General features: G+C 40.2%; 3 protein-coding genes across 3 annotated transcripts; 1 reads left to right on the top strand and 2 right to left on the bottom strand.

The window, feature by feature from the left end:
- The first annotated feature begins 389 nt into the window (after positions 1-389).
- On the top strand, positions 390-1,156 carry LOC119410060. The gene has a single exon (XM_037676965.1). It carries the CDS (start codon positions 390-392, stop codon positions 1,149-1,151), a length of 762 nt encoding a protein of 253 aa, XP_037532893.1. The 3' UTR covers positions 1,152-1,156.
- A 4,888-nt stretch (positions 1,157-6,044) lies between these two features.
- Positions 6,045-16,485, bottom strand: msh5 (mutS homolog 5). Its single transcript, XM_037676964.1, has 26 exons — positions 16,464-16,485; positions 13,731-13,824; positions 13,527-13,650; positions 13,287-13,367; positions 12,960-13,013; positions 12,725-12,846; positions 12,500-12,609; positions 12,220-12,255; positions 11,765-11,847; positions 11,615-11,660; positions 11,373-11,511; positions 11,205-11,267; positions 10,983-11,111; positions 10,789-10,861; positions 10,587-10,696; positions 10,378-10,458; positions 10,165-10,252; positions 10,007-10,074; positions 9,392-9,510; positions 8,758-8,884; positions 8,460-8,609; positions 8,183-8,257; positions 6,706-6,852; positions 6,402-6,539; positions 6,242-6,315; positions 6,045-6,165 (listed from the first exon to the last, which is right to left on the bottom strand). The coding sequence occupies exons 2-26, from the start codon at positions 13,818-13,820 to the stop codon at positions 6,045-6,047; spliced, it is 2,448 nt and encodes an 815-aa protein (XP_037532892.1). The 5' UTR covers positions 13,821-13,824; positions 16,464-16,485.
- Positions 16,486-17,519: 1,034 nt separating this feature from the next.
- LOC119410058 (SPRY domain-containing SOCS box protein 1) lies at positions 17,520-21,637 on the bottom strand. Its single transcript, XM_037676963.1, has 3 exons — positions 21,616-21,637; positions 17,731-18,499; positions 17,520-17,650 (listed from the first exon to the last, which is right to left on the bottom strand). Exons 2-3 carry the CDS (start codon positions 18,467-18,469, stop codon positions 17,520-17,522), a joined length of 870 nt encoding a protein of 289 aa, XP_037532891.1. The 5' UTR covers positions 18,470-18,499; positions 21,616-21,637.
- Between the last annotated feature and the right edge of the window lie 4,222 nt (positions 21,638-25,859).

Genomic DNA, 25,859 nt, shown 5'->3' with positions numbered 1-25,859 from the left:
AGCACTTCAGGTGTTCAACTTGATCAGAAATGCATCATCTTGGACTCGAAGCGCCCCTTGTGTCCACTTGAGATGAGATTATGAGTTCAGTTGAGACATGACTCGAGGACTGCAGTGAGATGTGGAGAGAAATCTTAAGAGCGGTTCAGTAACGGTGAAGTTCTGGTTCAGGCTGACTGAGGCGTGTGTGTTGCTCCACAGAGACACGCAGGGAGGAACTGCAGAGACGTTGGCATCTCATTAACTCGACCACATGTCTTATTAAAACAGCTATTTCCTGTTGTGTGCAGTGCAGGGTAAACTGTCCTCTCTCTGCTCACTCACAGATGCTCAGTTCAGTGCGTTCATGCTTGTTTTGTGCTCCTCTGTGTTTAGTCTGAAGCCAGAGGATGACAGCTGCCAGTCCAGCCTGCAGCCCCACCTCCTCCTCCCACTCCTCACCTGTCTGCCTCCCAGCATGCCACAGACACCTGAGGAAAAGCAAAGCCCTCGGAAGCAAACTGCGCCTGGGCTCCGCTCCAGGCGTGTGGCTCCTGCTGGGAGCCCTGGTGGTGCTGGTGGGCATGTGCGTAGCAGTGGCGGGCTACGTTTCTGCAGGGCCAAAGCCGGTGGGCAGACGTGGTGGCACCCACATTGAGAGGATGAAGCTGGCCGGTCCCGTGGTCATGGGAGTGGGCCTCTTCATTTTCATCTGCGCCGCCACGCTGCTGTACGAGAACCGGGACCGGGAGACCCTCTCAGCAGACATGCCTGACGACATGGAGGATCTGAAAGGGGGGAGCTGCTGGGAGGACTCGCAAGATCCAGATGGAGAGCAGACTTCTTGGGCCACCCCGGTTCACATACTCCCCCTCTCAAGCCAGAGCACCCCGTTTCCTCCTTCGCCTCCTTCCAACAGACACAACACCAGCAGCAAACCAACACTGCCACCTCCTCCTGACGCAGGAGGTGCAAACAGAGAGGAGGGAGACAGAAAAGAGGAGAAAGGAAAGTCCATTCTGCTGACCCGTGTTCTGCACCACCAGGAGCCCACTCCTCACCCACCCTCCCCCTGCCTGTCCATCTCTCACGGCTCTGTCCACTCAGACTCCTCCAAATCGAGTGAGATCACCGTGAACGGACGGACAGACTCCGAGCTGCCTCAGCACTGACTTCACCAACTTGACAACAAGCACACGAGCCTATGCATTCCTCAATAAAGAAGATGAAATATATTTATTGGTGTGTTTTGGTGCCTGAGTGGCACACCGATTCACTACTGATGACCTTTTGTCCCCCCCTGACTCACAGTTTTAAAAAGTTGGAGCTATGATGTTTGATGTCAGCTCTCCATCTTGTTGTCGTAGCCTCAAAAATCCTTTCTTCTTTGACCATAATTGGATGTACGGGATGTTTGCTGACAAGTTATCCTGCTGCCATTCTGAGATGAACACCCTCTTTTTGACTTTTGTCCGGGTGGAGAGGTTGGCTTGAGTCTTAATCTCATCTCGCATGCAGTCTTGGCGTGCAATCTTGTTTTTATCTTGGGGGGGGGGGGGGGGATGGGGTTTCAGCCTAAATAAGAGCAGCACATAAGACCACACTGCGCTCACTGGACACCTACAAACCAGGCTATAAATACCAGCTGGAGCTCTGAACATGTTGAAGATTTGAATTTCTTACACTTCCTTTGGATTCCCATGTTCAGCTGCTAGGATTTCTGTCTTTGTGGTTGTGGGAGTGAATGAGACGAAATGATCAACATCATAAAAAATTAAAATATTCTGACGAGGCTGTTATGATTTATTCTTAACGTGGCTTAGCTGAGAAAACCGTTGAGTAACTGAGGCCTCGCTCTCCCACCATCACGACCTTTCATCCTCCTTCTTATCATCATCTGATTCCTACACGTTATTCAAATTCTCATTTCTCCATCTCAATCCTTGGCAGCTGAGAAATAGTAATAAAGAAAAAAAAAAAAACAAAGCAGAGGAAAATGTTAGCAGGTACCAAATGAGCTGTTTAAACAGGAAGGGGGGGGGGGGGGGGTGTTATTTTAATTATCTCCAGCGTTTTCTCCTTCAGTCTCTAATTACATTGGAGATAACTTTAAAGGGTTTTATGGGTGCTTCAGGACTGATGAGTATTTCCTTGTTGTTTGGGCTCTTGCTGGGATCCTGCCATGCAGATGAAGAGTGAAACTGAAGTGTACGATAATCTGTACTGGTTTCACACGCTAAAAACAGCAGCCATAGTATAGGAACTGTTCCGAGGTGCTTCGGAATCTTGATTCAGTCCTTTAATATCTTCAGCAGAAAGCAGCCCACTCTTCACTCTCACCCATATGGGAGTCCAGCTCAGTGTGAGATGATCTCACGCGTTCGCACTTGGAGAGAAACTGGCTGCGTTGCAAACGCCACAACCAGTGCTTATACATTTGGTGTCTCTGATCCCGACACTAAACTGATGAGAGGGAACGGCGTCAGCACATATAAGTCACTGCCACACATTTGAGTAAAGCTCCTCACTCATAGATCTGACTGGTTGTTACATAAGTCAGCAGCGCAGGTTTTGTTGCTGCACAGAGAATATGACTGAGTCAAATCCTCTCCTCTCAGAGAATTGTGCTCTGGTGTGTGTGTTGGAGTGTGTGTGCATTGATACATATCTTAGCAGACGGACAGGAAGCTGTAAGCTGCTTAACTGTACGCTGACGCAGTACAAACACAGTTCCACAGACTGAAAACTTCAAACTGAAACAGGTTAATCGTTAAATGTCACTTTTCTTCAGGGGGCAGAAAAGAGTCGTCTCGGAAAGTTAAAAGCATCAACTGAAAGTGTGTGGAAAAACACTCCTGTTGTTCTTCAGTAAAAGCTGTGGAACAAACACAATTTTCCAATAATGTTGCTCATAAAATAAATTACATTTTTGGATATCAAGAGAAACATAAAGTCCCTTCTAATTGGGTTTTAATTTTTCCGAAGCAAATCCGCAAATCTCTGCAGTGACTGGTTTGAGGCCTTGCAGCAGGTATGACAAGTGCTTTACTCACTAATCCAATTTCAGTGCGGCTTCCGGCTATCTCAGCTGTCCTCATGGTCCAGTCAAAGACGGACACCTGTTCAGAATGAAAGGACTGATATTATTTGTTTTTGCCATCTCAGCGCTCACACCTGCTCAAGGTAAGCCTGGGTTTCCACTAAAGGGAGTTTGTGTTGTCCTTTTAAGGCACTTACACACAGCTGGATCTGTCTCCATGAGTTTCCTTACAGCTCATCAAGTACATTTCTGATAGGTGCACACATGATTTAAATTCACTGCAATCACACGTGCTAAATGATGCATTTATAAACTTTAAATAAATGTGACTTTTTATTTTCTGTTTACCTAAAAACAGCAAAAAATGTCAACCACATAAGGAGGCGAGTCGTTAAAATAGTTTGTTTTCTGCTTACTGCATCAAAAAACTGCAAATAAAAAGGCAAACAGAAAAATTATTTCTACAACAGTAAGCTCTTTGGTACCTCAACAAGTTGTACTTTGTTGTGAATATTTTAATAAAAACTTCTGCTTCCATGGTTTTCGCAGAAGTACTTGTGATCAAATGAGACGTAACTTAATTTTCCTGTGTAAAAAGGGCACACAAAACCCAGCAACATGTCTTACTACTACAAATCTTCAAGTTCATCACAAGATTCAATTATCAACTGAAACAATTCTACATTTATAACCTTCATCAAAACAAAACTAAATAAGACAAACTAATAAATACTGCAGGTCTGCAGAATTAAAACTCTATTCAAAACATTTACAAGAAACAAATTTAGAGTTTGAGGATACAAAGGTAGTTTTCCTGCTAATGAGCCACGCCTCACCTCTCTTTTGTCTGCTGGTTAAACTGAGCGAGCACTAACAGGATCAACGGGGATAAGGGCTGTGACTGCAGCTCACGCATCTAATGGCCCTCAGGAAGAAATCTAAAACGTCTAATGATCCGCACATTTTTGTTCACAGATAAGAGTTATTTGAAAATCAAAACTAAACTTTTGCCTTTGAGTTTAAAACTAAGAGGAATAACAGACGTGGGACTCAGTTTGTCTCACTCTTGCATTTTATTCTCCTGACAACATCTCTGGTATCTCCCTTTAACTGTCTTACTAAAATATATCACAGTATAATCTACAAACTTGTAGAGTTGTTTTTTTCCTGACTATCAAAAGTTATCTACTCAAAGAAGCAACTTTACAGACTGCAGCAGAACAAACAAAATGTTCATTTCTGACGTGCTAACGTGTTAAACTGAATGTGTTGAACAGTCTGGTTAAACACTCCCAAAAATAACGTGTCAAAAAGACTATTAGATTACATAAGTGGCTTAAAATATTTCATTTAAATCTACTTTGTTGTGCAGAATTCATCGCGGTTACAGCAGCTTAGGCTAGGTGTCTTCTGGCAGAAAGGAACTCAATAGTTTTGAATCTCTCAGATTTATCTGCTTGAAAAATAAACAAACAAGTAAGTAAGGTCTGAAACAATCATATTTATGTTGGTCAGCTAAAGTTATAAAACTGATTTAAGTGTTTTCTTTTTCATTTAGCGATGTGAAAAAATAAAAATCCTAGTGCAACTTTTGTTCTTTGAGGTCAGGTGAGGAAGAGGAGAGGCTGGAAACTCTCGTGGAGTCAATGGGATTACACGATGAGGAAGATTATCTTGAGTGTTTTCGGTGTGACCTCGGCTTCTGGGATGCTTGCTACACGACTGAAACCAAATGCAGCCATGGGGAGCGTTGTTTCACGGGCCGAGCAAAGGCAGGTGTGTCAAACAGCACGGTGATCTGTAATCTTATACACGTGAGAAAAGATCAGGTGGATTTAAAAATCATGTACTGACCACGCTGAATGTTAACTTGTCCCTTCAGCTGATGCTCTGGACATTAAGATGCTGGGTTGTGTAAAAGCGGAGGAGTGCGATGTGGAGACAACAGTGACGCTCTTTTTGAACAGCACCATCTTTGTCATGACCAGATCCTGCTGCAACACACCGTTCTGCAACTCAGCACACACACTTAGTGTCCCCACACTGTTGCATCTACATGTGACTTTCATAACTGCCTGGCACCTTACTGAGGCCTTGATATGATAATTAATGGGCATTCATTTAATTTTGTTTAAAAGAAAAGATTGTGTTAAGTTACGCTGAAAGAACTTTAATCATATGACCAAGGATTTAGGTTAGGTTTAAAAATTCTGGGTACCACTTTCCACTAAGAGCCCCATTATAAAGCATTAACTATCATTTATAAAGTAGCTATAAAGCACTGTTTTATATTGAAATGGATTCACTATTTGGCATGACCAAGTGCTGTAGTTTTATTCATTTCATCATTTAGATTTTCAATATCAAACATTGGTCACTACCTGCATGCAAACACGATGAGCATTTGTGATCCATTGTTGTTGTTTTTTGGCATAACATTAATTTAGTTTAAAAAAGTAAACTGAGCAAGCAGCAGTAAATTCAATTTACCTGAATGAATCAAAGCACACCTGATGTTGCCAGGTAAGGAGCAGTTTTAACATATGAACAGTGTTTAATAAAAGATTGTAAATGCTTCATAGTGTCCACAAACTCATGATTAACCTAGTTATTAAGCATTAATAAAGTCTTTGTAAAGGGCACCTTCAGTGGTACCAGTTTTTGTACTGACTTACAAAGTAGACAACAAATATAACAAATATTTTAATTGTTTTTATATGATTTATTAAGTGACTAAATAAACCCATTCATTTTGTTTTGTACTGAACACCTGAAAATATATTTGTTGTATTAAAGCAAGCCCATGTTTTCTTTTATGTTACATTACCCATTAAAACCCAGTTGAACACAAATACTTTTGTGTAATTTAAATGGAATTATTGTCATAAATTTGTCATATCTGTACTTTGTCTGCAGGTGAACTTCACTGAAATCTTGCTGCTTTTCAAAACAAACCTCAAACATTTCATAATCACTGAACGCACTGACCACAGAGGTGTGGAAACATGTCAGCTGCAGCAGGAGTTCAGCTGTGGTTCAGCTTCTCTCCAGCAGAGGGCAGGAGCTCATCTTTCATAAAACTCTGCAGATCCAAATCTTTGTCCTCCAGGTCGAGACTCAGGAACCTCGCCACCACAGAGCTGCACCTGTTACATATACACACACTTTCTTGTCTCACACACTTGCTTCATTCTCATTTTATACAAATAAAGTTTGACAAACCTCTTGGTCTGCTCATCTGATGATGCTTTGTCAATGTGTTTGATGGGCTTCCCTGTCCTGTAATGCTCAGACACCTTAACAAACATGAACATGTGCTCAGCGAGGTTTGTTTCTGCGACTTTCTGCATGTGTGTGTGTTTATATCTGTGTGTGTGCTGACCTCCACAGCTCTGTGTACAAGACAAGTTGGCAGACCTGCCAGTGTAGCAATGTTGGCAGCATAACTGGACTGGCAAATTCCTTCCTTCAGCTGGAACAGAAAGACCAACTCATCTCCATTCACGGCCGTCTCCAGAGTCTACCCAAAACACATGACAGGCATTTAATCACTTTGTCATATTTACAAGGGTTAAAAAAAATGAGATCTAACTAGTTATTTGGACGTTTATGTCATCAAAACTATCCTTTAGTCATCATTAAACACAAATGCCTCAGGCTAAGGCTTGGTCAGTTTGTTTCTCTACCAGAAACGACAGAAGGCCACTGGTTGGTAGCAGGTCCAGCTGCAGCAGACTGTGGAAGTTGGTCGCCAACAAGATGTGAGGAACATCTACCAGAGACTTCTTCAGCCAGTGAGAGATTGATGAAGCCAGTAAAGACAGGCCATCCACCTGAGCAGGGAACAATAACGTTATTCTGCTGCTGCTGGTCAAACTCTTCTGTTGTAATTCATGTTTTTAGACAAACATTTGATAGTGTAAGACTGAGCTGCTGTAAGAAATAAAGCAACTGACACAACCAATCTAAAAACTGGTCTGCAGAAGAAATGTTAAATAATCAGATTCCCTTTTTTTTTTTAATTTTTTTGGACAACAAAATGTTAATAAAGCATCCTATTTGAAATGATGAAAATGTAAAATGTTACAGGATAAGTACCGGTAATCAAAATTAAATCTGCTCTGCAACTGAATTACAATGTACTTGTGTTCTACTTGACGCATCAAAATAAACATTTACTGTTTTGTCATCTTTTAATCTTTAAGTGCATCAGTAAATGCCAACAGGTGCCACCTTGAAGAAAGATAATCAATATTAGCAACTAATAGCTCTGTAGGGGGATTTTATTCTAAATTCTAATACCGAACAATAAAAAAATGAGCATAGGTTTGTATAATCTGACAGAATATGCAACAAATTAATCAGTCGTGGCACTTGTGACACCTGCAGGCCACAATTCTACACATTTGTTGTCTTCAGTGCAGCAACAAGTTGTGAATTCAACACATATGAACTTAATTATCCATTTAGATTTTTATTAGGCAAACAGTTGCTTATTTACAGATCTGGCATTTATAGAGATACATTTGAACTCATTAGGATAGTATTCAGTAATCAAATATTTTTGGTTTGGATCTGGATGTGGCTTGTCGCTCAGATATTTTTTTTTATTACGCTAATCAGGCCAAAATAAAAATTTGACAAGATTTTTTCCTGATAACAGCTTGTCCTGTGTGGCATTAAATGGTACTATATGACATGACAGACAGAAAGAAAAGTTACTGCCAGACTCGTCCTTAGAAAAATGTGTTACAAGGTTTAATTGAGATTTTAGATTTAATTGTCTAACAACATCACTGACCCGATCACACTGCAACAATAAGGTGATGCATGTTGCTCTTTATTTATATTTATGGAGTAAAGATGGGTTTTACTCATCGTGCAAGTTGTTACTGTTTTTATTTATTAGATGTGTTTTATTTATTGGATGTGTCTATCCAGTGATGGGAGAGATGAATAAAACTATGAGCAGTTTTTTCTTTTTCTATTTCCATCATCCCAGCAAGACTTCATGTTAACTGTTAGAGGTGAGAAAAAAACAGTTTTTAGACTAAACAGACTACTTTTTTGCATTAGATGGGTTGAAGGTTTATATTTTTGTCAGATATTTTGGTATGTGTATATATTTGTACCTAATTCAAAAAGTGGGACAAATTCTCTTACTGAGTTAGTTCCTTTTCCAAATTCATCGATGAGCACCAATGAGTTCCCAGTACTGGAGTTAAGAGCCAGGGCCATCTGTGGGGGGGAAAGAGCAACAAACTGTTATTTAACACTTTTATTGTTTGTTTGTGAAGGCTGTAGGAAGAACAACCAGTGCTTCTTAAAAAACATTCAACAGGTGGAGAGTGGGAGAGGAGCTAAAGGGCAGGAGTGTTGGAATTTGTACACCCGCACAAATACTGACATGTGCGTGTGTTAAACTGTACATGAGACGTACCTGATTGAGATCTATCATGAAGGTGCTGAGGCCCACAGAGATGGACTCTCTGCTCTGCATGCGGGTGAAGATCCCATCCATCATACCAATCTCTGCCTCCTTTGCTGGGACGTCTGAGCCGATCAGAGCCATGAACACAATCAGAGCCACCTGGAAAAATCAAAACAGAGACCTGTTACCTCTTACCTGTGTCTCTTACACAAACAGAACCCTCATCAGCAAACCAGTGTCAAAGAATCATCTTTATTATTGTAGCTGGTATTGATACACAGTACTTGCATGCTGCAGATGTTGCTACCTGTTTGAGGTAGATGCTCTTGCCAGAAGAGTTGGGGCCAGTGATGATCTTAACTCTGCCTTCGGATTCAGAGCTCTGGAAGGAGTTGGCCACATACACAGGGGAACACAGTTCCAGTAGTGGATGCCTGAAAGATCAATAATTACAGAAAAGTAGCATAATCTGCTTTGTAATCCATCCATTTATCTTCTATTGCTAATTCATGATTGGGTAAAGGAGGTAAAAGTTCCAGACGGGAAACCCTGACATCCCTTTCTCCAGTGACACTTTTCAGCTCCTTCTGGGAAATCCTAAGGTCCCAGGTCAGAGAGGATGCAAAATCCCTCCAGAAAGTCAGAAAGTTCTGGGTCTGTCCTGGGGTCTCTTCCCAGTGAGACATGACCAGAAAACCTCCAAAGGGAGGTGTTCCAGAGGCACCCTAATCAGATGGCTGAACCACCTCAACTGACTCCTTTCTATTAGAAGAAGAGGCATCTCTACCCCGAGCTGCCCCATGACAATAAATCTCAACACCCTACTTCTAAGGCTGAGCCTGGTTAAGGGAGCTCATTCAGCTGCTTGTATCTAGGCTCTTGTTCCATTGTCTATGATCAGCGTAGTATTAGTAATTTGACTCTTTTGTGTATGTTTTTACCTGCCCTGTATGACTGAAATTTTTCTTTGGCTGGTAAGCTTGGGCGAGGTGTAGCTGTATTCCTGAGATGCACTGCTCATGGCCATCAGACAGTCCAGCTCAGCTGTGAGGTCCAAAACCTAAAATTAAATGCAACAAAAAAAAGAAAGAAAGAAAGGACTTCTTCATCACACACAAATCAAGTGTATTGGATGATATGGCAGAGGTGGAAGTCTCCACTTAAAACTAATGTTTTGGTAAAATTTTGTGATTTAGAAAATGCAAAGCAGATATGGAAACTACAGTAGAAGTAGACTTTGGAGTAACTGCTGTGGTTTGTGACTTTTTGTTACATAAAGTGTAAACAAAAACCTTGATGTGTTTTCTGCTTTTAAAAAATGAAACAAATATTTAACATCCACATTTCACAACTGTTGATGGGAATCTGCTTCAGCATCAGGACTCGGGTTTTCTTATAAAACTGAGCAAATTATTTTACACGAGGAAAAAGTTAATCACAACGGAATCCACCTACACATATTTAAAGTGTTACGCTGAGGCCAGCTATTATTTCATCAGAGTGGGAGTCGGGTTTTATACATTGTAACCTAGATGTGCTAAGTGACGCCCACCAACCTGATACAGAGAAGTGCTCTTCTCCAGGATTGTGTTCTGCAACTGGGTCATCACTGCCATCTCCATATCTGAGAAACAGGACCATCAAGGAAAGCATCTTGAGGTTTAAGTTGTGCAGCTATCAGGAATACTAATATTTATGAAAGAAAATAAAAGACCTCTAATGTCACAGTGCAGGTCTCCTAGGAGGTTGTCCAGCTCCCTGGTTCTCTGACTGCGGTAATGCAGTCGGTCCCCTGAGAGGAACTAATCCACCCACACACATACAGTTTAGACAAATACGTACAACAATAATATAAAGAGCAGTAGGAGATAACTAATTTAGTCATTTTATGACAACCTCCCCCCAAAAAACAAGGTTATAAACACACCATAAATTCAAGCCCTGCCATTTCAAAATCCTCCTTTTCCACCATGCTAGGCAGCCGAGGCACAGAGAGCAGGAATCCAATCTGAAAGGACACGTTTACTCTCAATCATAATTAGATAATTAGCACAAAGACAACGCATATATCTAAGTAAGTTTTTGAAAAAAAAACATGTGTTTGAAGCAGTAGCTATGGTGAAGTAAATATCTGACCAGGGGGATGTAAATGACACAGCAGGAGGAGATTTGAGGGTCCAGGTTTTCAAGCTCCTTTCTGGCAACATCTGTTAGGAAATCTGACAGCCCCATCATCCTCCTCTTCTCTGACAGGAGGACACAGTGTGAACGGCGCAGGGCTCAGGGCATAAAAAGCTCAAATTAGCGGATAACTGAGCGGGTAATTCAGAAGACTCACTCTCATCGATGGCGGGATCGATGTTTGGTTTGATGGTAAAGCGATTCTCTTCTAAACTGGCTTCAAAATCCACCTACAGAAATATTCTTAAAGTCATTAACATTGGAAGTCAACCACCCCTGTCGACTCTAATCTACTGACAAAAACGCTAGACAGCCTCAACGAATGTGTGTTCTTGTGTAAAAACCACCCACAACTCGGCTGATGAGATTGGCGATATAGTGGAGATCATCAGAGAGCCTTTCGCTGATATCATGAAAGAGGTGAACGGACTGAGGCAGGTTTCGCACCGTATCCCTGATACACACTGCGCTGCAAACCGTCTGAGACAGAAACAGAAAAACACTGACTTATCTACATTTAGCAGAACCTTTATATAGCAAAGACACTTGGAGAAACAATGTACTGTTTCCAACCTTGTAGAGACTCTGCCAGTCAGTCACTTTGCTGTTGGAGAGAGTCATACGACGCAGGACACCCTACATGCACACAGACACACAGCTGTATGTGTAAACTTAGTTTAGGTTGATGATGTCATTTGGTGATAAATCGTGATAAGGGGGAATAGATGCGGAGAACGTTACTGGTATGTTTCTGATGTTGCGCAGTGAGGCTTGCAGTGTTTTCAGGATGTCAGAGTGTCGCGGTAAAGAAAAGAAACGTATCACTTCCTGTCTTCTGCGTAACACAGTCAGTTCTTGAGTAGGGCGAAGAAACCACTGACTGTCAAAAGAGAACAAGACAAACATGTTGGGTTTATATTTAAGCAATTAATCAAAATCAAAATATTCCCTTTTGATGTGATTTCATGTTGTGTAAATCATACCGTAGAAGTTTGGACCCAGACTTGCTCTTACAGCGGTTTAGAATTCCTGCAAAACACAAAATAACACAAATAACAAAAACAGGATTTCACGTTAACATTTTTAAAAAGGAAAGGCAATACATTCTGAATTTCTATGATTGGCATGCATACCATAAAGACTGAGGCCTTCCTTTTCACCTGATTGCAGCTTGTACACTGACGGATGCAGATCTGATTTGAAAATTTGTAGTACACTGGAACAAATACAAAATCCTTACCTATGACATTTTTACAAAGATTTACAAAAATGTTTGGGAAAAATTAAGCTTTCACTTGATTTATATTGAACTAACAGCCTTAATGTGAATTTTGCTGTATACAAAATCACAATTAATACGTTTCCCAAACCAGGTTCTCAGTCCTGCCCTGCATGTTTGGCACTTTTCTCTGCTCCAACAACTAAATGCATTAAGTGTCATTTGTTAAGTCTCTGATGAGTTTAATGAAGCACCAAAGACTTAACCCATTTACTAGAATCAGGGATGGAGAAAAAAAATACACTTGAGAGGGAGACCTGAAGATCAACAGACCAGAATAATCTTCAAAAGAAATATTTACTAACTTACCTGTAAGTGTCTCTGTCAATGTACACCACACCTTTACTATATTAAGAAGAAACAAATGCTTCAGCGAAGGAACACTTTTCATTCATACAAACACCTGAATCACATTTGGCAGCTTTGGTTTGTTGGTGGATAGTAGATATAATTTCCAAATGAAAACAATTAGTCACAAATGCATTCCAAAAACTTTCAGACTTTAAAAGCTCTATTTTATGGAAAGAATATAACAGTCTATTGTGTGTGTGTGTATGTGTGTGTTTAACTAGATGTTTTTGTGTCTCACAGTGTGTAGGCATGAAACTGCAGAATTGGAACTCCAACACTGCTGTCTTCCAGTTCTACTCCCACTCTCCTCCTGTCCAGACATTTTAGCAGAGCTCCAACAGCCCTAAGCTAACCAACAAATGAACAAACACTTCTAAATGCAGGAGAGTGATGGACACAGTAGTTTAGGATCAGCTTCTGCAGAGGTTGGAAGGTGGGAAGATAATACAGAAAGCTGGCTCACCATCAGGGGTGAATCAAAAGTGATGCAGGATGTAAGATAGGACATTTTGTCTCCATCTGAAATGCTGCCTGGAAGGAAAGGCAAGTGGGCAGAGAGTAGTCTCTGCTTACCAACCTCCAGACCTGAAGAGTTCAAAATTAAAGCACAATTAGTGGCAGTTATAAAGACTAAGCACAAAACAACCCAAGTAACAGAAAAATTAAAAAAATATATATGTAGATGAGCAATTGCTAACCAAAATCAGCATTTGGATAAATAACCACCTCTGGTTTATATTGTAGGTTAGACCCTGAAATCAAAGAGGAAAAAAAAGATTACCAGAAGCCCTATTTTTGTGCCATGTTAGGTTTGCTCATCAAAAGTAAATGTAGTACACAACAACAGTAAAATCAATCTTTCCTTATCACTCTTCTTGGCTACAGTGTCAGACATCTCTAATCTCATTACATTCCCTTGACCCAAAAAACAACTCGTTCCACTTCTCATGAAAATAAAGTACTCTTCAGCATGTTTTTAATTCCACTTCCCCAACCAAAGATAAGTTTTGCTTTGCAGAGCTCACCAAGTTGTTTCAGGTAGTGAGTCATGCATCGTTCCTGCTTTGCACTGGTAATGATCACATGGGGCTTAACCTCCTGAATGACTGAAGACGTAAACAAAATGCCAAAAAAGTAAATCACAAATTAGTCTAAAAATATAACTATGATTTAATCTTTAAGTGTAGATACATCAAAATATAAGCTTGAGCCTGTGTTAATGACAACACTGGCATTCTATTAGAGGCTATTAGTGATTTGTTTACCTCTGTCCAACAGTTGGAGATCATGGTTATCAGAAGTATCTGCCATGTAATGTAAAGAAGAGTCTTCACTGTCATAGAAGCAGAGGCCCAACTGCCCATGTTGCACTAAAACACTCAATAAAACCTAGAAATAGTCACATGAATACATGAGTTCCTTTTACGATTGAAATCAATAGATTCAGTTGCTGAATGTGAGCATCTTACCGCAGGTGTGTCATCCTCCTCTTGGTCATCTTCATTTCTGCCCCCAAAAAGTATCCCTCCACTTCTCAGATCCTCGGGAGCGGCTGCCATTACGCTACAAAAAAATGGCTCACTCAAAGTGATATTATACTCTTAAAAAAGGCTATTAGGAATTGTCTATTTACCCATATAAATATAACTAGAATATTAACATTCATCACTGTGGGTTGTTTGTTGTTTGTGTTTTTCCTGAGAAGTTTATTTTTATTCCAATGTGCTAGGTGAGGGGTCAACACATCAAATCGTTTGGCATGTTAATACGTTTCACAGTTTGTTTTCATCCATTGATTTAATTTATTTTATACAAACATTGTCATGTTGGTTGAATCAATCTTTGGTGTAGAGAAAATTTTGTATTTTTGTCTTTTTATAATAAAACTTTCTCTCTAGTGGCACTTGAATGTTTGCGAACACTGTACAATTTTCTATATTTCTGCATAAATCTGATCTAAAACATCATCAGATTTTCACAAAAGTACAGAAGATAAAGAGAACCCAGTTAAACAAATGAGACAAATATTATATTTTGTAATTTATTTATTGAGGGAAATTATCCAATATTACATATTTGTGAGTGGCACAAGTATGTGAACCTCTAGGATTAGCAGTTAATTTGAAGGTGAAATTATAGTCAGGTAATAATGGTTTGATTTAAAGAACAGGGATCTATCAAAGTTTGCTCTTCACAACATGTTTGTGGAAGTGTATCATGGCACGAATAAAGGAGATCTCTGAGGACTTCTGAAAAAAAAAAAGTTGTTGATGCTCATCAGGCTGGAAAAGTTTACAAAACCATCTCTAGAGTTTAGACTCCACCAATCCACAGTCAAACAGATTGTGTACAAATGGAGGAAATTTTAGACCATTATACCCTTCCCAGGAGTGGTTGACCAACAAAGATCACTCCAAGAGCAAGGCAAGGTCACAAAGAACCCCACCTCTAAGCAACTGAAGGCCTCTCTCACTTGGTTATTGTTAATGTTCATGAGTCCACCATCAGCAGAACAACAATGGTGTGCATGGCAGGGTTGCAAGGAGAAAGCCACTGCTCTCCAAAAGGAACATTGCTGCTCATTTGCAGTTTGCTAAAGATCACGTGGACAAGCCAAAAGGCTACTGGAAGAATGTTTTGTGGATGGATGACACCAACATAGAACTTTTTTGTTTAAATGAAAAGTGATATGTTTGGAGAAAGGAAAACACTGCATTCCTGCATAAGATCTTATCCCATCTGTGAAACACGGTGGTGGTGGTAGTATCATGGTTTGGGCCTGTTTTGCTGCATCTGGGACAGGACGGCTTTACTATCATTGATGGAACATCCATCCATTATCTTTACCCGCTTATTCCATTTTGGGTCATGGGGGTCGCTGGTGCCCATGTCCAGCAATCACTGTGCGAGGGGCGGGGTACACCCTGGACAGGTCGCAAGTCCATCACAGGGCCACATAGAGACAAACGAGACAAACAACCATTCACTCTCTTACTCACACCTAGGGACAATTTAGAGTTACCAATCAGCCTAACATGCATGTTTTTGGTCTGTGGGAGGAAACCGGAGCACCCGGAGAAAACCCGCGCATGCCCAGAAGGCCCCTGGACCGGGGTTTGAACCAAGGACCTGCTCGCTGAGAGGCAGCAGCTCTACCAGTTGCACCACCATGCTGCCCATTGATGGAACAATGAAGTATAAATTATAAAGAATTCTAAAGGAAAATGTCAGGACATCTGTCCATGTACTGAATCTCAAGAGAAGGTGGGTCACGCAGCGAGACAATGACCCTAAGCACAAGAAGAATAAAGTTCATATTTTGGAATGGCCAAGTCAAAGTCCTGACCTTAATTCAGTCAAAATGTTGTGGAAGGACCTGAAATGAGCAGTTAATGTGAGGAAACCCACAAACATCTCAGTTGAAGCTGTTCTGTATGAAGGAATGAACTATCAATCAACCTTTATTTAGACAGGTAAATCCCATTGAGCCTCGAGGACTCATTTACAAGAGAGGCCTGATTTCAACAAAGAAAGATGACAACAATGGACAACAGCAACAACAATAAACAGTTATAAAAAGTCATACTGCAGGTTTTTTTTTTTTTTTTTTAAACATATAGGATGGCTAAAAGGAAAAGGTAACAAAAAAATAAATAAATAAATAAATAAATTCCTCCGGTGTGCAGGACTGATCAAGTTACCAGAAACATTGTTATCGTTGCACAGGGTCACACCAGATACTGAAAGCAAAGGTTTTGCCATTCACAAATATGTAATAATTTTCCTCAATAAATAAATGATTAAGTATAATATGTTTGTCTCATTTGTTTATCTGGGTTCTCTATCTACTTTTATGACTTTTGTGAAAATCTGTTGATGTTTTAGGTCATATTAATGCAGAAATATAGAAAATCCTAAAGGGTTCATAAACATTCAAGCATCACTGTGTATGTACATTAGATATAGATATATATATATATATATATATATATATATATATATATATAAAAAAAAAAAAATGTGTGTGTGTGTGTGTTAAAATTTAAACCTTCATTAATCATAACCATATTTTTTTGCATTTGAAGTGTATTTTCTTTGAAGTTTTGCATAAAGGTTGCTGTGGTTAGCAAGTTTTATGCTAACGTACGCTAGCTAAATTGAGCTTTCATTACTACATATCTCACTAAACAAAGAATACTTACAATTATTTGCTGCGGCTTTAGTAGCAACACCAACATGACACATAAACGTTTAAATGTTGTTTCATACAAGGAGAAAACATAGTCTTACTTTAAAACCCATAAATGCGCAATCTTCCATGCGCGAGCTTTTTTTTCTTCCCCTCGTTGCTATGACGACAGCGAGCTGGACTGGTGCTACGTTTAGGAGAAAACAAGGAAATTGTACTTTTGGGGATTTAAACAAATTTATTAACGCTTTACTTTTTATTTCTGTGAAGGCAAAACAAGTGTAAAAGTCTTTAAATATTAATGTAAAGGCTTGAATTGAGAGAGCTCCCCGGACAGTTGTTTTATTTATGTGTTCACAATGTCCTGGGAATTTACACCAGCAAACTTCAAGCTCATTAAAATTTCTGCACTTAACTGTTGTAAAATGTATAAAGCAATGCTATTCGCTTGCACTGGTTAAGCCAAAATAAAAAAGTAAAAACAACGACTTTTATTCAAACGTAAAATATTTATTTTCACATCAAATAATGTACTACAAATTTTACAAAACAATATTGCTAAAAAAAAATCCCACTTTTCTAATGGTAATGATATTCACAGGCAATTTTAAAAGGTTTACATGCATTTGCTAACAAAATAAGAATAACTAAAATCCTTTGTTTTGAAGATAATGTCATCCATTTATATCCATCCATCTTCTTTACCCATTTTTGTTTTCCTTTCTGGGTAGCGTGGGAGCTGGTGCCCATCTTCAGCAGTCACTGTGCAAGAGGCAACAGAGGTCCAAGTCCATCAAAGGACCACATAGAGACAAATTAGACAAACAACCATGCACACTCTCACTCACACCCAGAGACATTTTTAGAGTTACCAATTAACCTAACATGCATGTTTTTGTTCTGCAGGAAGAAACTGGACTACCGGGAGAAAACCCACTTGTACTCAGGGAGAACATACAAACTCCAGGCCGATAGGTGAACTTGCAACTTTTTTGCTGCAAGGCGACAGTTGCCTCAAATCAAATGGAACTGCATTAAAAGGATTTAATGCAGTAAAGTGAATTGCATGCTATTTGCATGAAAGCAGGTAACGCTGGAGGAGAGGTGGTAAAGGCAATTTGTCTGTTTGATTCTGTCTTCGCTGTCCTAAGTACTGAAGAACTGACAGTCCACATAAAGCCATCAGGGCCGGGGGATTACCTGTGAACAAAAGAAGGAGAGAGTATTTTACTATTCTAAGTTAATATTTTTTATAATACTGAACGTTTGGTAATACTCGCATGTGGTGCCGTTCAGATAGCGTAGTCGTATGCTGGCTCCTCCTCTCACGCTGCTTATTGCTGGGAACAGTTCCACCCCAGTGGGAAGGCCCTTAAATGCTACACCAAGGAAGCTGCCGTCAACAACAAACCCCAGAGTCCCTGCGTCGGCATCCAGGACCAGCAGGACACGCTCAGGAATGAGAAAAGGCGTCTCCGCCTCTTTGACAGAACTGATGGATTGTGGTTTTGAAATGCTTGCAGCCTGAGAGAGGCACCTCCTCCTCTTTTTACCTGGGTAGCACTCTAAAGTCTGCCCACTATGCCAGAGCTGATTGGTTTTAAGTTCCCATCCCCAAGACTGAGAGTCTCCTCCCACCAGCACTTTATATCCAGAGTCTTGCAAAGGACAGTCCTGCCTTGAAACCCCCATTACTGCATGACTTCCTCTGTGTTTGGGACTCCACATTAGCTCCCACACATGAAGGCCGCTCTTCACCCCGGCCTCCGCCCTCACACCATCGCTGCTGAGCTCCGCAGGTGAGCGCATCACTTCCTGTTTGCAGGGAGAGAGCAGGAAGTGAGGAGAGCGGTGGGACGAGCTCCAGTGTGAGCGTCTGTCTCCTGGGGAAACTGGACTAGAGTTCAGAGTGAGTGCGAGGCGTGAGGAGGTCGGGACGGCGAGCGGGACGAAGGCGAAAGAAGATGGAGTGCAGTCAGGAGCTCGGCCACACAGCCAAGCAGACATGAGGAGACCCATTGGAACGAAGAGCAGAGAGTCACCAGAGAACTGTGGAGAGCACACAAAAACAAATCAGTTGATGCTGAAAAATATGAAGAAATACAGTGCCTTGCAAAAGTATTCGGACCCCTTGAACTTTTCAACCTTTTGCCACATTTCAGGCTTCAAACATAAAGATATAAAATTTTAATTTTTTGTGAAGAATCAACAACAAGTGGGACACAATCATGAAGTGGAATGAAATTTATTGGATGTGTCAAACTTTTTTAACAAATAAAAAACTGAAAAGTGGGGCGTGCAATATTATTCGGCCCCCTTGCGTTAACACTTTGTAGTGCCGCCTTTTGCTGCAGTTCCAGCTGCAAGTCTCTTGGGGTTTGTCTCTATCAGTTTTGCACATGGAGACACTGAAATTCTTGCCCATTCTTCTTGCAAAACAGCTCGAGCTCAGTGAGGTTGGATGGAGAGCGTTTGTGAACAGCAGTCTTCAGCTCTTTCCACAGATTCTCGATTGGATTCAGGTCTGGACTTTGACTTGGCCATTCCAACACCTGGATACGTTTATTTGTGAACCATTCCATTGTAGATTTGGCTTTATGTTTTGGATCATTGTCTTGTTGGAAGATAAATCTCTGTCCCAGTCTCAGGTCTCTTGCAGACTCAAACAGGTTTTCTTCCAGAATGGTTCTGTATTTGGCCCCATCCATCTTCCCATCAATTCTGACCATCTTCCCTGTCCCTGCTGATGAAAAGCAGGCCCAAACCATGATGCTGCCACCACCATGTTTGGCAGTGGGGATGGTGTGTTCAGGGTGATGAGCTGTGTTGCTTTTACGCCAAACATATCGTTTTGCATTGTGGCCAAACAGTTGGATTTTGGTTTCATGTGACCAGAGCACCTTCTTCCACATGTTTGGTGTCTCCCAGGTGCTTGTGACAAACTTTAAACAACACTTTTTATGGATATCTTTGAGAAATGGCTTTCTTCTTGCCACTCTTCCATAAAGGCCAGATTTGTGCAGTGTATGACTGATTGTTGTCCTATGGACAGACTCTCCCACCTCAGCTGTAGATCTCTGCAGTTCATCCAGAGTGATCATGGGGCTCTTGGCTGCATCTCTGATCAGTCTTCTCCTTGTTCCAGATGAAAGTTTAGAAAGACGGCCGGGTCTTGGTAGATTTGCAGTGGTCTGATACTCCTTCCATTTCAATATGATTGTTTGCACAGTGCTCCTTGGGATGTTTAAAGCTTGGGAAATCTTTTTGTATCCAAATCTGGCTTTAAACTTCTCCACAACAGTATCTCGGACCTGCCTGGTGTGTTCCTTGGTCTTCATGATGCTCTCTGCGCTTTGAACAGAACCCTGAGACTATCACAGAGCAGGTGCATTTATACGGAGACTTGATTACACACAGGTGGATTCTATTTATCATCATCAGTCATTTGGGACAACATTGGATCATTCATAGATCCTCACTGAACTTCTGGAGTGAGTTTGCTGCACTGAAAGTAAAGGGGCTGAATAATATTGCACGCCCCACTTTTCAGTTTTTTATTTGTTAAAAAAGTTTGACACATCCAATAAATTTCATTCCACTTCTCGATTGTGTCCCACTTGTTGTTGATTCTTCACAAAAAATTAAAATGTTATATCTTTATGTTTGAAGCCTGAAATGTGGCAAAAGGTTGAAAAGTTCAAGGGGGCCGAATACTTTCACAAGGCACTGTATGTACATGTAGATCATATTTGTCATGAATAGACTGAACAAGATCTTGTTGGCTAAAATATAAAACAAGATCATACGACTACTGCACAAATAGAAAATGCATTCAAAATATACTTGAGGGAGGTGAATTCATGTTGTTTATTACCTGATGTCCAGATAGTTGGACAATCATGTAATTTCCTGCATTTGTGTTAGCAAAATATTTCCTAAACCAGTGATAACATTTTTGCGACAGCAAATAACGTACAGTACACCTACAACAGACTGACCTTAAACACAAAAATGTCTTTAGCTCTGCTATTTTTTTTTTATTTTTTTTTTACAGTTATTGAGATAAATTTGGTGTATAGCAGCTGAGAGTCACCTCCAGCACATAAGCACAAACAGACAGCGCCTTTGTTCGATAAGAATTCCTTCAAGGAAGACTACTTTCATTATATGATGTTGATTCTGATTATCATCATGAATTTCAGTTTATACAGTAGGTATAAGCACAATTCAGACGTGCTACACTTCCATTATTACATGATGTTGTTAATTTATTACTCCTAACTGTCTATGACTTCTAATAAGTAGCTATAGCAACAACGTAAGGAAAACAAAATGTAATTTTAAGCTGTGGTTGAGTCATATTGACATAATATACCAATACGATATATCTGTTTTTCTAAAGCAGTGGCTTTAACACATATCAGCTTAAAAACAAACACCAGCAGAGACTTCTGTCCCTTATAAATACAGATTAAAGTGAATATATGTTGCAAAAAAGCCTAAAAAGCCAATTAATGTCATGATTGTGCTGTTTTGATGAGTGCAGTTACTTGACTGTGTGTGTGTTTTTTAATAGATTCTCTGTGTTCAGGATGTTTTCAGTTCAGTTTTCTCTGTGTCACTTATTATGGCTATCCCTGGACTCACCTGCCCCTCATTTGCTAATCTGCCCAGCTGCACTCACTCAGCAATCCCCCCCCCCCCCCCCCACACACACACACACACCTCACATCATAGTCAGAACCCATTGTTTGTTTGCAGAATTGTAGTCTGTTTCCCCTGATGTTGTTTTATTGTGTTATCAGCTTGGTTCTCTCTGGTACCTCTGCATCATGTGCCATATAAAAACCACAACACCTTCAAACAGTGTCATAGTGAAAACTCAAAACAGCAATTTGAAATCTTGTTTTAATTTTATTATAAGAACCAAACTCCACTTTGCGGAACCACTGCTCAAAAAGTACAGTGCTCCATTAGGATTATTTATTGACTTCCTGTAATTAAATTGGAGTTAAATGATTTATTTGGAGAAATGTCAAGAGAAGACCTTTAACAAGATAATCTTCACAAATCTTTATTTGATGCTGGTTATTTCACCTGTTGGAGGAGCCAAACTAAAATATTAGTTCTCTTTTAAAGTGAAAAAGTCGAGATCTTGATCTTACCTGGTCTGTCTCTGTTCGTGGTCCTCAGCTTCAGACTGATGCTTGCTCTGTCATTTATAGAAACCTCTTATCGCATATCCTGCGGTTCTTATCGCGGCTCGGTAAGAGGATTTGACCCAGTTTTGGGTGCTGACCTCCGGGACGGGAACAGCACAGTCCATCACTTCAGCCTCAGCCGCTGAGACAAGGACGGGAGAAGAACCGTGTTGGACCATGACGTTTGTAAATACACAGCATGTACCATCATTTTTTTAATCAGCATTTAACCCATTCTTTCGTCTTGTTGTATTATCGCGTTCGGTAATGAATGTAAACATATATGGCGAAACACAGGAAAAGAATTAGACTCGGGCTTTTAAATAGCAAGAAGAGAAATACACAATAAATTCCAAAGCGGCTCATTATTATTATTATTATTATTTGTTCACGCATGCGCAGAATGGGCAGTTGTGTGTGGGTTTTTAAAGCCTGCGCGTTGTCTCGCAGACAGGTTTCTGAACTGGTCCAAACTGTGAATCATACAGTATTCACCAAATATTTTGTGGTGGACAAATGGATGATAGGCTCAGAGGTAGTGTTAGTGATTAGATAAAACCCATTTGAATCACGACATGTTCAAACGTTAAATATGGAGGAGTTTGTCCATCAATTATGACTGCTTAAATGTGTTATTGGCAGCCAACGCCATTGGAAATGTGTGTATTTGGTTTGGTTTGTTTGTTTGTCTTTTAACAAAACATCTCATGAACCAGTAAACTGATTTTTTTTAAATATCTCAAAAATTGATAAGTGAATGTTCTTCTGCAGCATTTAGTCAACTTCATTCAAGATGACCGCCTAGAGTTTCCAAAAGCAGAATGGGAGGCAGAGCCTTCAGTTACTGGGCTCCTCTCACGTGGAACCACCTTCCAAATTCTGTCCATAAGTCTGACACATTTTCCAGTTTTAAAACTAGGCTCAAGTCTTTCCTTTTTGACAAATCTTATAGTAAGGGTCAGCTTGGGTTTCCTGACCTATCCCTTAGCTGTGCTGCTATAGACTGAGACTACTGGAGGATAAATTGACCTCATTTCATCAAATGAATATTTACAAATGAATAATTTGTATTTGTAAATGTTTCTATCTTAACATCCATCCATTATCTTTACCTGCTTCTTCCTTTTGTGGGGTCACGGGGGTCACTGGTGCCCATGTCCAGCCATCACTGTGTGAGAGGCGGGGTACACCCTGGACAGGTCGCAAGTCCATCACAGTCTATGTTAACATGTGTTGTTTTTTAGCTTTCATCCTAGTGAGGACCTGCTCACCTGCTCGCCTCCATCCTGGACCTGCCATTCTGTGTCCGTTTCTCTTTCCTGTCCTCTCAAATCCAGCAGGTTGAAGCAGATGGCAGCTTGTCCTAAGCCTGCTTCTGCTGGAGGTTTCTTCCTGTCATGAGGGACACTGAATTGAATTGTATTTATTATATATATATTAAAGAAAATCAATCTCTAACAGACATGAAATATCCATTTTGACTTTTTACATGTAGGATACAATCTTTAAACTCCACATTACATGCAATATGGTGATCCATAAACTCCCTTTGGAAGCTTAAAAAGACTTTAGATCAATGAAAGTACTTCTTCTAGTGACACAAAAAATACATGCATTGTGTGTGACATTCCCATCATATGTGCCCCAGTGACTCGTTTCCCACAGACTCACTGATATTTCTCGGTTTGCTTTGAATTCAGCGGCGTGTCCTGTTTGTGAAGCAGTGCTGAAGACTGCATTGCAGCATCGCAGTCTGTCTAGACACAAATTAAGACTTTTGTTTTTAAAGAGATAAGTGCAGGAGCGCAGATTGTTTTGTTTTATTATGCTGTCAATTGATTTTAGCATTTTATTTTCTTTAAAACCTTCCAGCATCACATATTTTGCATTTAACATCTTACCGGGCAGCACGATGGCTCCATGGTTAGCACTGTTGTCTCACAGCAAGAAGGTCCTGGGTTCATTTTGGACCTGGGGTTTTTCTGTGTGGAGTTTGCATGTTCTCTTGGTGTTAGTGTGGGTTTTCTCTGGGTTTCCTCCTTCAGGACAAGGCCTCTGTTGCAAAAGAGCTCTCTCAGTGGGATTTACCTGGTTAAATAAATTATAATTAGCAGGGTTATTGTTTTAAATGTTGTTGGAGATTAAAGACTGAAGTTTTACAGTAGCAACACAGATATTTTAGGGGTAAAATTATTTTGTCTTGTGTATTTCTGTTTTGGCTCTGTGTTGAACTCCTCCTATCTCCCAGTGACAACCGGGTTTGGCTCAGTCCAATCTATAGGTTTGGAAAATGGATAGATGGATGGAACATTTCAAATTGCACTTGGACCACTTTATATTAAAGTAAAGTTAGCTTGTAAAAAGTAGAGCAGTGTTACAAATGGTTGATCTCAACTGACTAAAATTTGCTGTCTTTGTTAGAAAATATTGACGTGTAATGAGGAGAGAACGTCTCGTTTGTTTCATACCTGATGTTGCATCATCTCCTCAGGTAACATGAGACTTTAAGAATGTTCCCAGGGCTGTAAATGAACGACATAAACATGATTCAACAAGTGACTGCAGATAATGTGACGGTTTTACAACAACAAGAGGAATTACGTTCCATTCAAACTTTAACAAGCCGTAAAAAGATTACATCACTTGTAAAACATTTGAAATAAACAAAACCCCTGCTGGTCTGTTAGACGTAGATCAGTATGACGACATGGATTTTAGGCATTTTGCAAATCCTTTTGGTAAAAATTATATAATTCTTTCTAAGAAAACACACAATTTCAAATGGTTCAAGTGTTTTATTAATTTATTTTTTCCGATTGTAGTTTAACAGCTGTGATTCATCCATCCATCCATTATCCTTACCCGCTACTTCCTTTTTGGGTCACGAGGGTCACTGGTGCCCATATCCATCCAGCACTGCGAGAGGCGGGGGACACCCTGAAAAGGTCGCAAGTCCATCACAGGGACACATAGAGACAAACAAGACAAATATTCACTCTCTCACTAACACTTAGAGACAATTTAGAGTCAATCAGCCTAACATGCATGTTTTTGGTCTGTGGGAGGAAACTGAAGTACCCAGAGAAAACCCACACATGCACAGAAAGAACATGCAAACTCCACTCAGAAAGGTCTCTGGCCGGGATTTGATCAGGCGACCTTCTCACTGAGAGGCAGCAGCTCTAACGACTGTGCCACCTCAATAATAATAATGTCTCAATAATAATTGTCAAACTAAATTATTTTTTCAGTCATGTATGAATCAATGTGACGTATGAAGGCTTTGCCATTAAGTACACACAATGAAGTATACATTAAACAGGAAAAGGACTATCAGCTGTTCATTAGATTTTTTGGGGGTGTCAAGCCAAAGTTGTTTTTTTTACTCCCAGTTAGGTCAAAACAGCTTTTTTTTTTTCCCCCAAAGAAGTTACTTAGAAATGCTTGAGTTGTTTATAAAGGTGTTCATGTGACTGCCACATTTTAGGTCTGATACCTGGGCTCCATAATTCAAATATCGAAGGCACAGCCCTCAAGTGTCACTTTTTGACTTTTTGTGCTATATAGTAAAACAGAGGTATGTGTCAATTATAATTTTGTTCTACACTAACAATTTAACCAGACTTAATGGGGAATCCATTTTATTTAAACCAATATGTAAATATCCAAAAACATAAAAGACAAAAAAAAAAAAGACAGCGTGCAGTAAATGCAAAGGTTCTACAGTCTAACAAAGCAGCTACGATTAGTAAAGAAAACAATAAAGAAACTGCTAAGAATACTACATGAGATGTAAAGATGCTATTTGATTTCAAAATTAACTTCACTGTAAGGGAGAAGAAGCTGTATTGTAAAGTCACAGTCATAACTGCATTTCTTTAAAACTTTGAAACATTCACGTCGTAATAATGCCTTATTTTTACCAAAATAGAGTAAATAAGAAATAAGTGAAGTTTTAGCTATTGAAGTGGTGAACCATGACTTGTAGTGATAGTATTTGTCCAGCAGGGGGCACCAGACCTCCACAGATGACTGCGGTGCTGAGCGTGAGTCGAGCCGCCTGTTGGTGCTGCTCTGGGGCAGGAGGCTCAGAGGAACCGGGCCGTCTTCCTCCCTGACCCTGGTCGGTCGACGAGGAAAAAAACGAGGCTGGGGATGCTCGGTGAAACACAGCTTTACGGGCTGAAAACCTGGACTTCTGATGCAGA

Source organism: Nematolebias whitei, chromosome 5 (assembly GCF_014905685.2).
Source record: "Nematolebias whitei isolate Nwh7 chromosome 5, NemWhi1, whole genome shotgun sequence".
In the NCBI taxonomy this organism is placed as follows: Eukaryota; Metazoa; Chordata; class Actinopteri; order Cyprinodontiformes; family Rivulidae; genus Nematolebias; species Nematolebias whitei.
The sequence above is the reverse complement of the archived record's forward strand: the minus strand, read 5'-3'. Positions and strand labels throughout refer to the sequence as shown.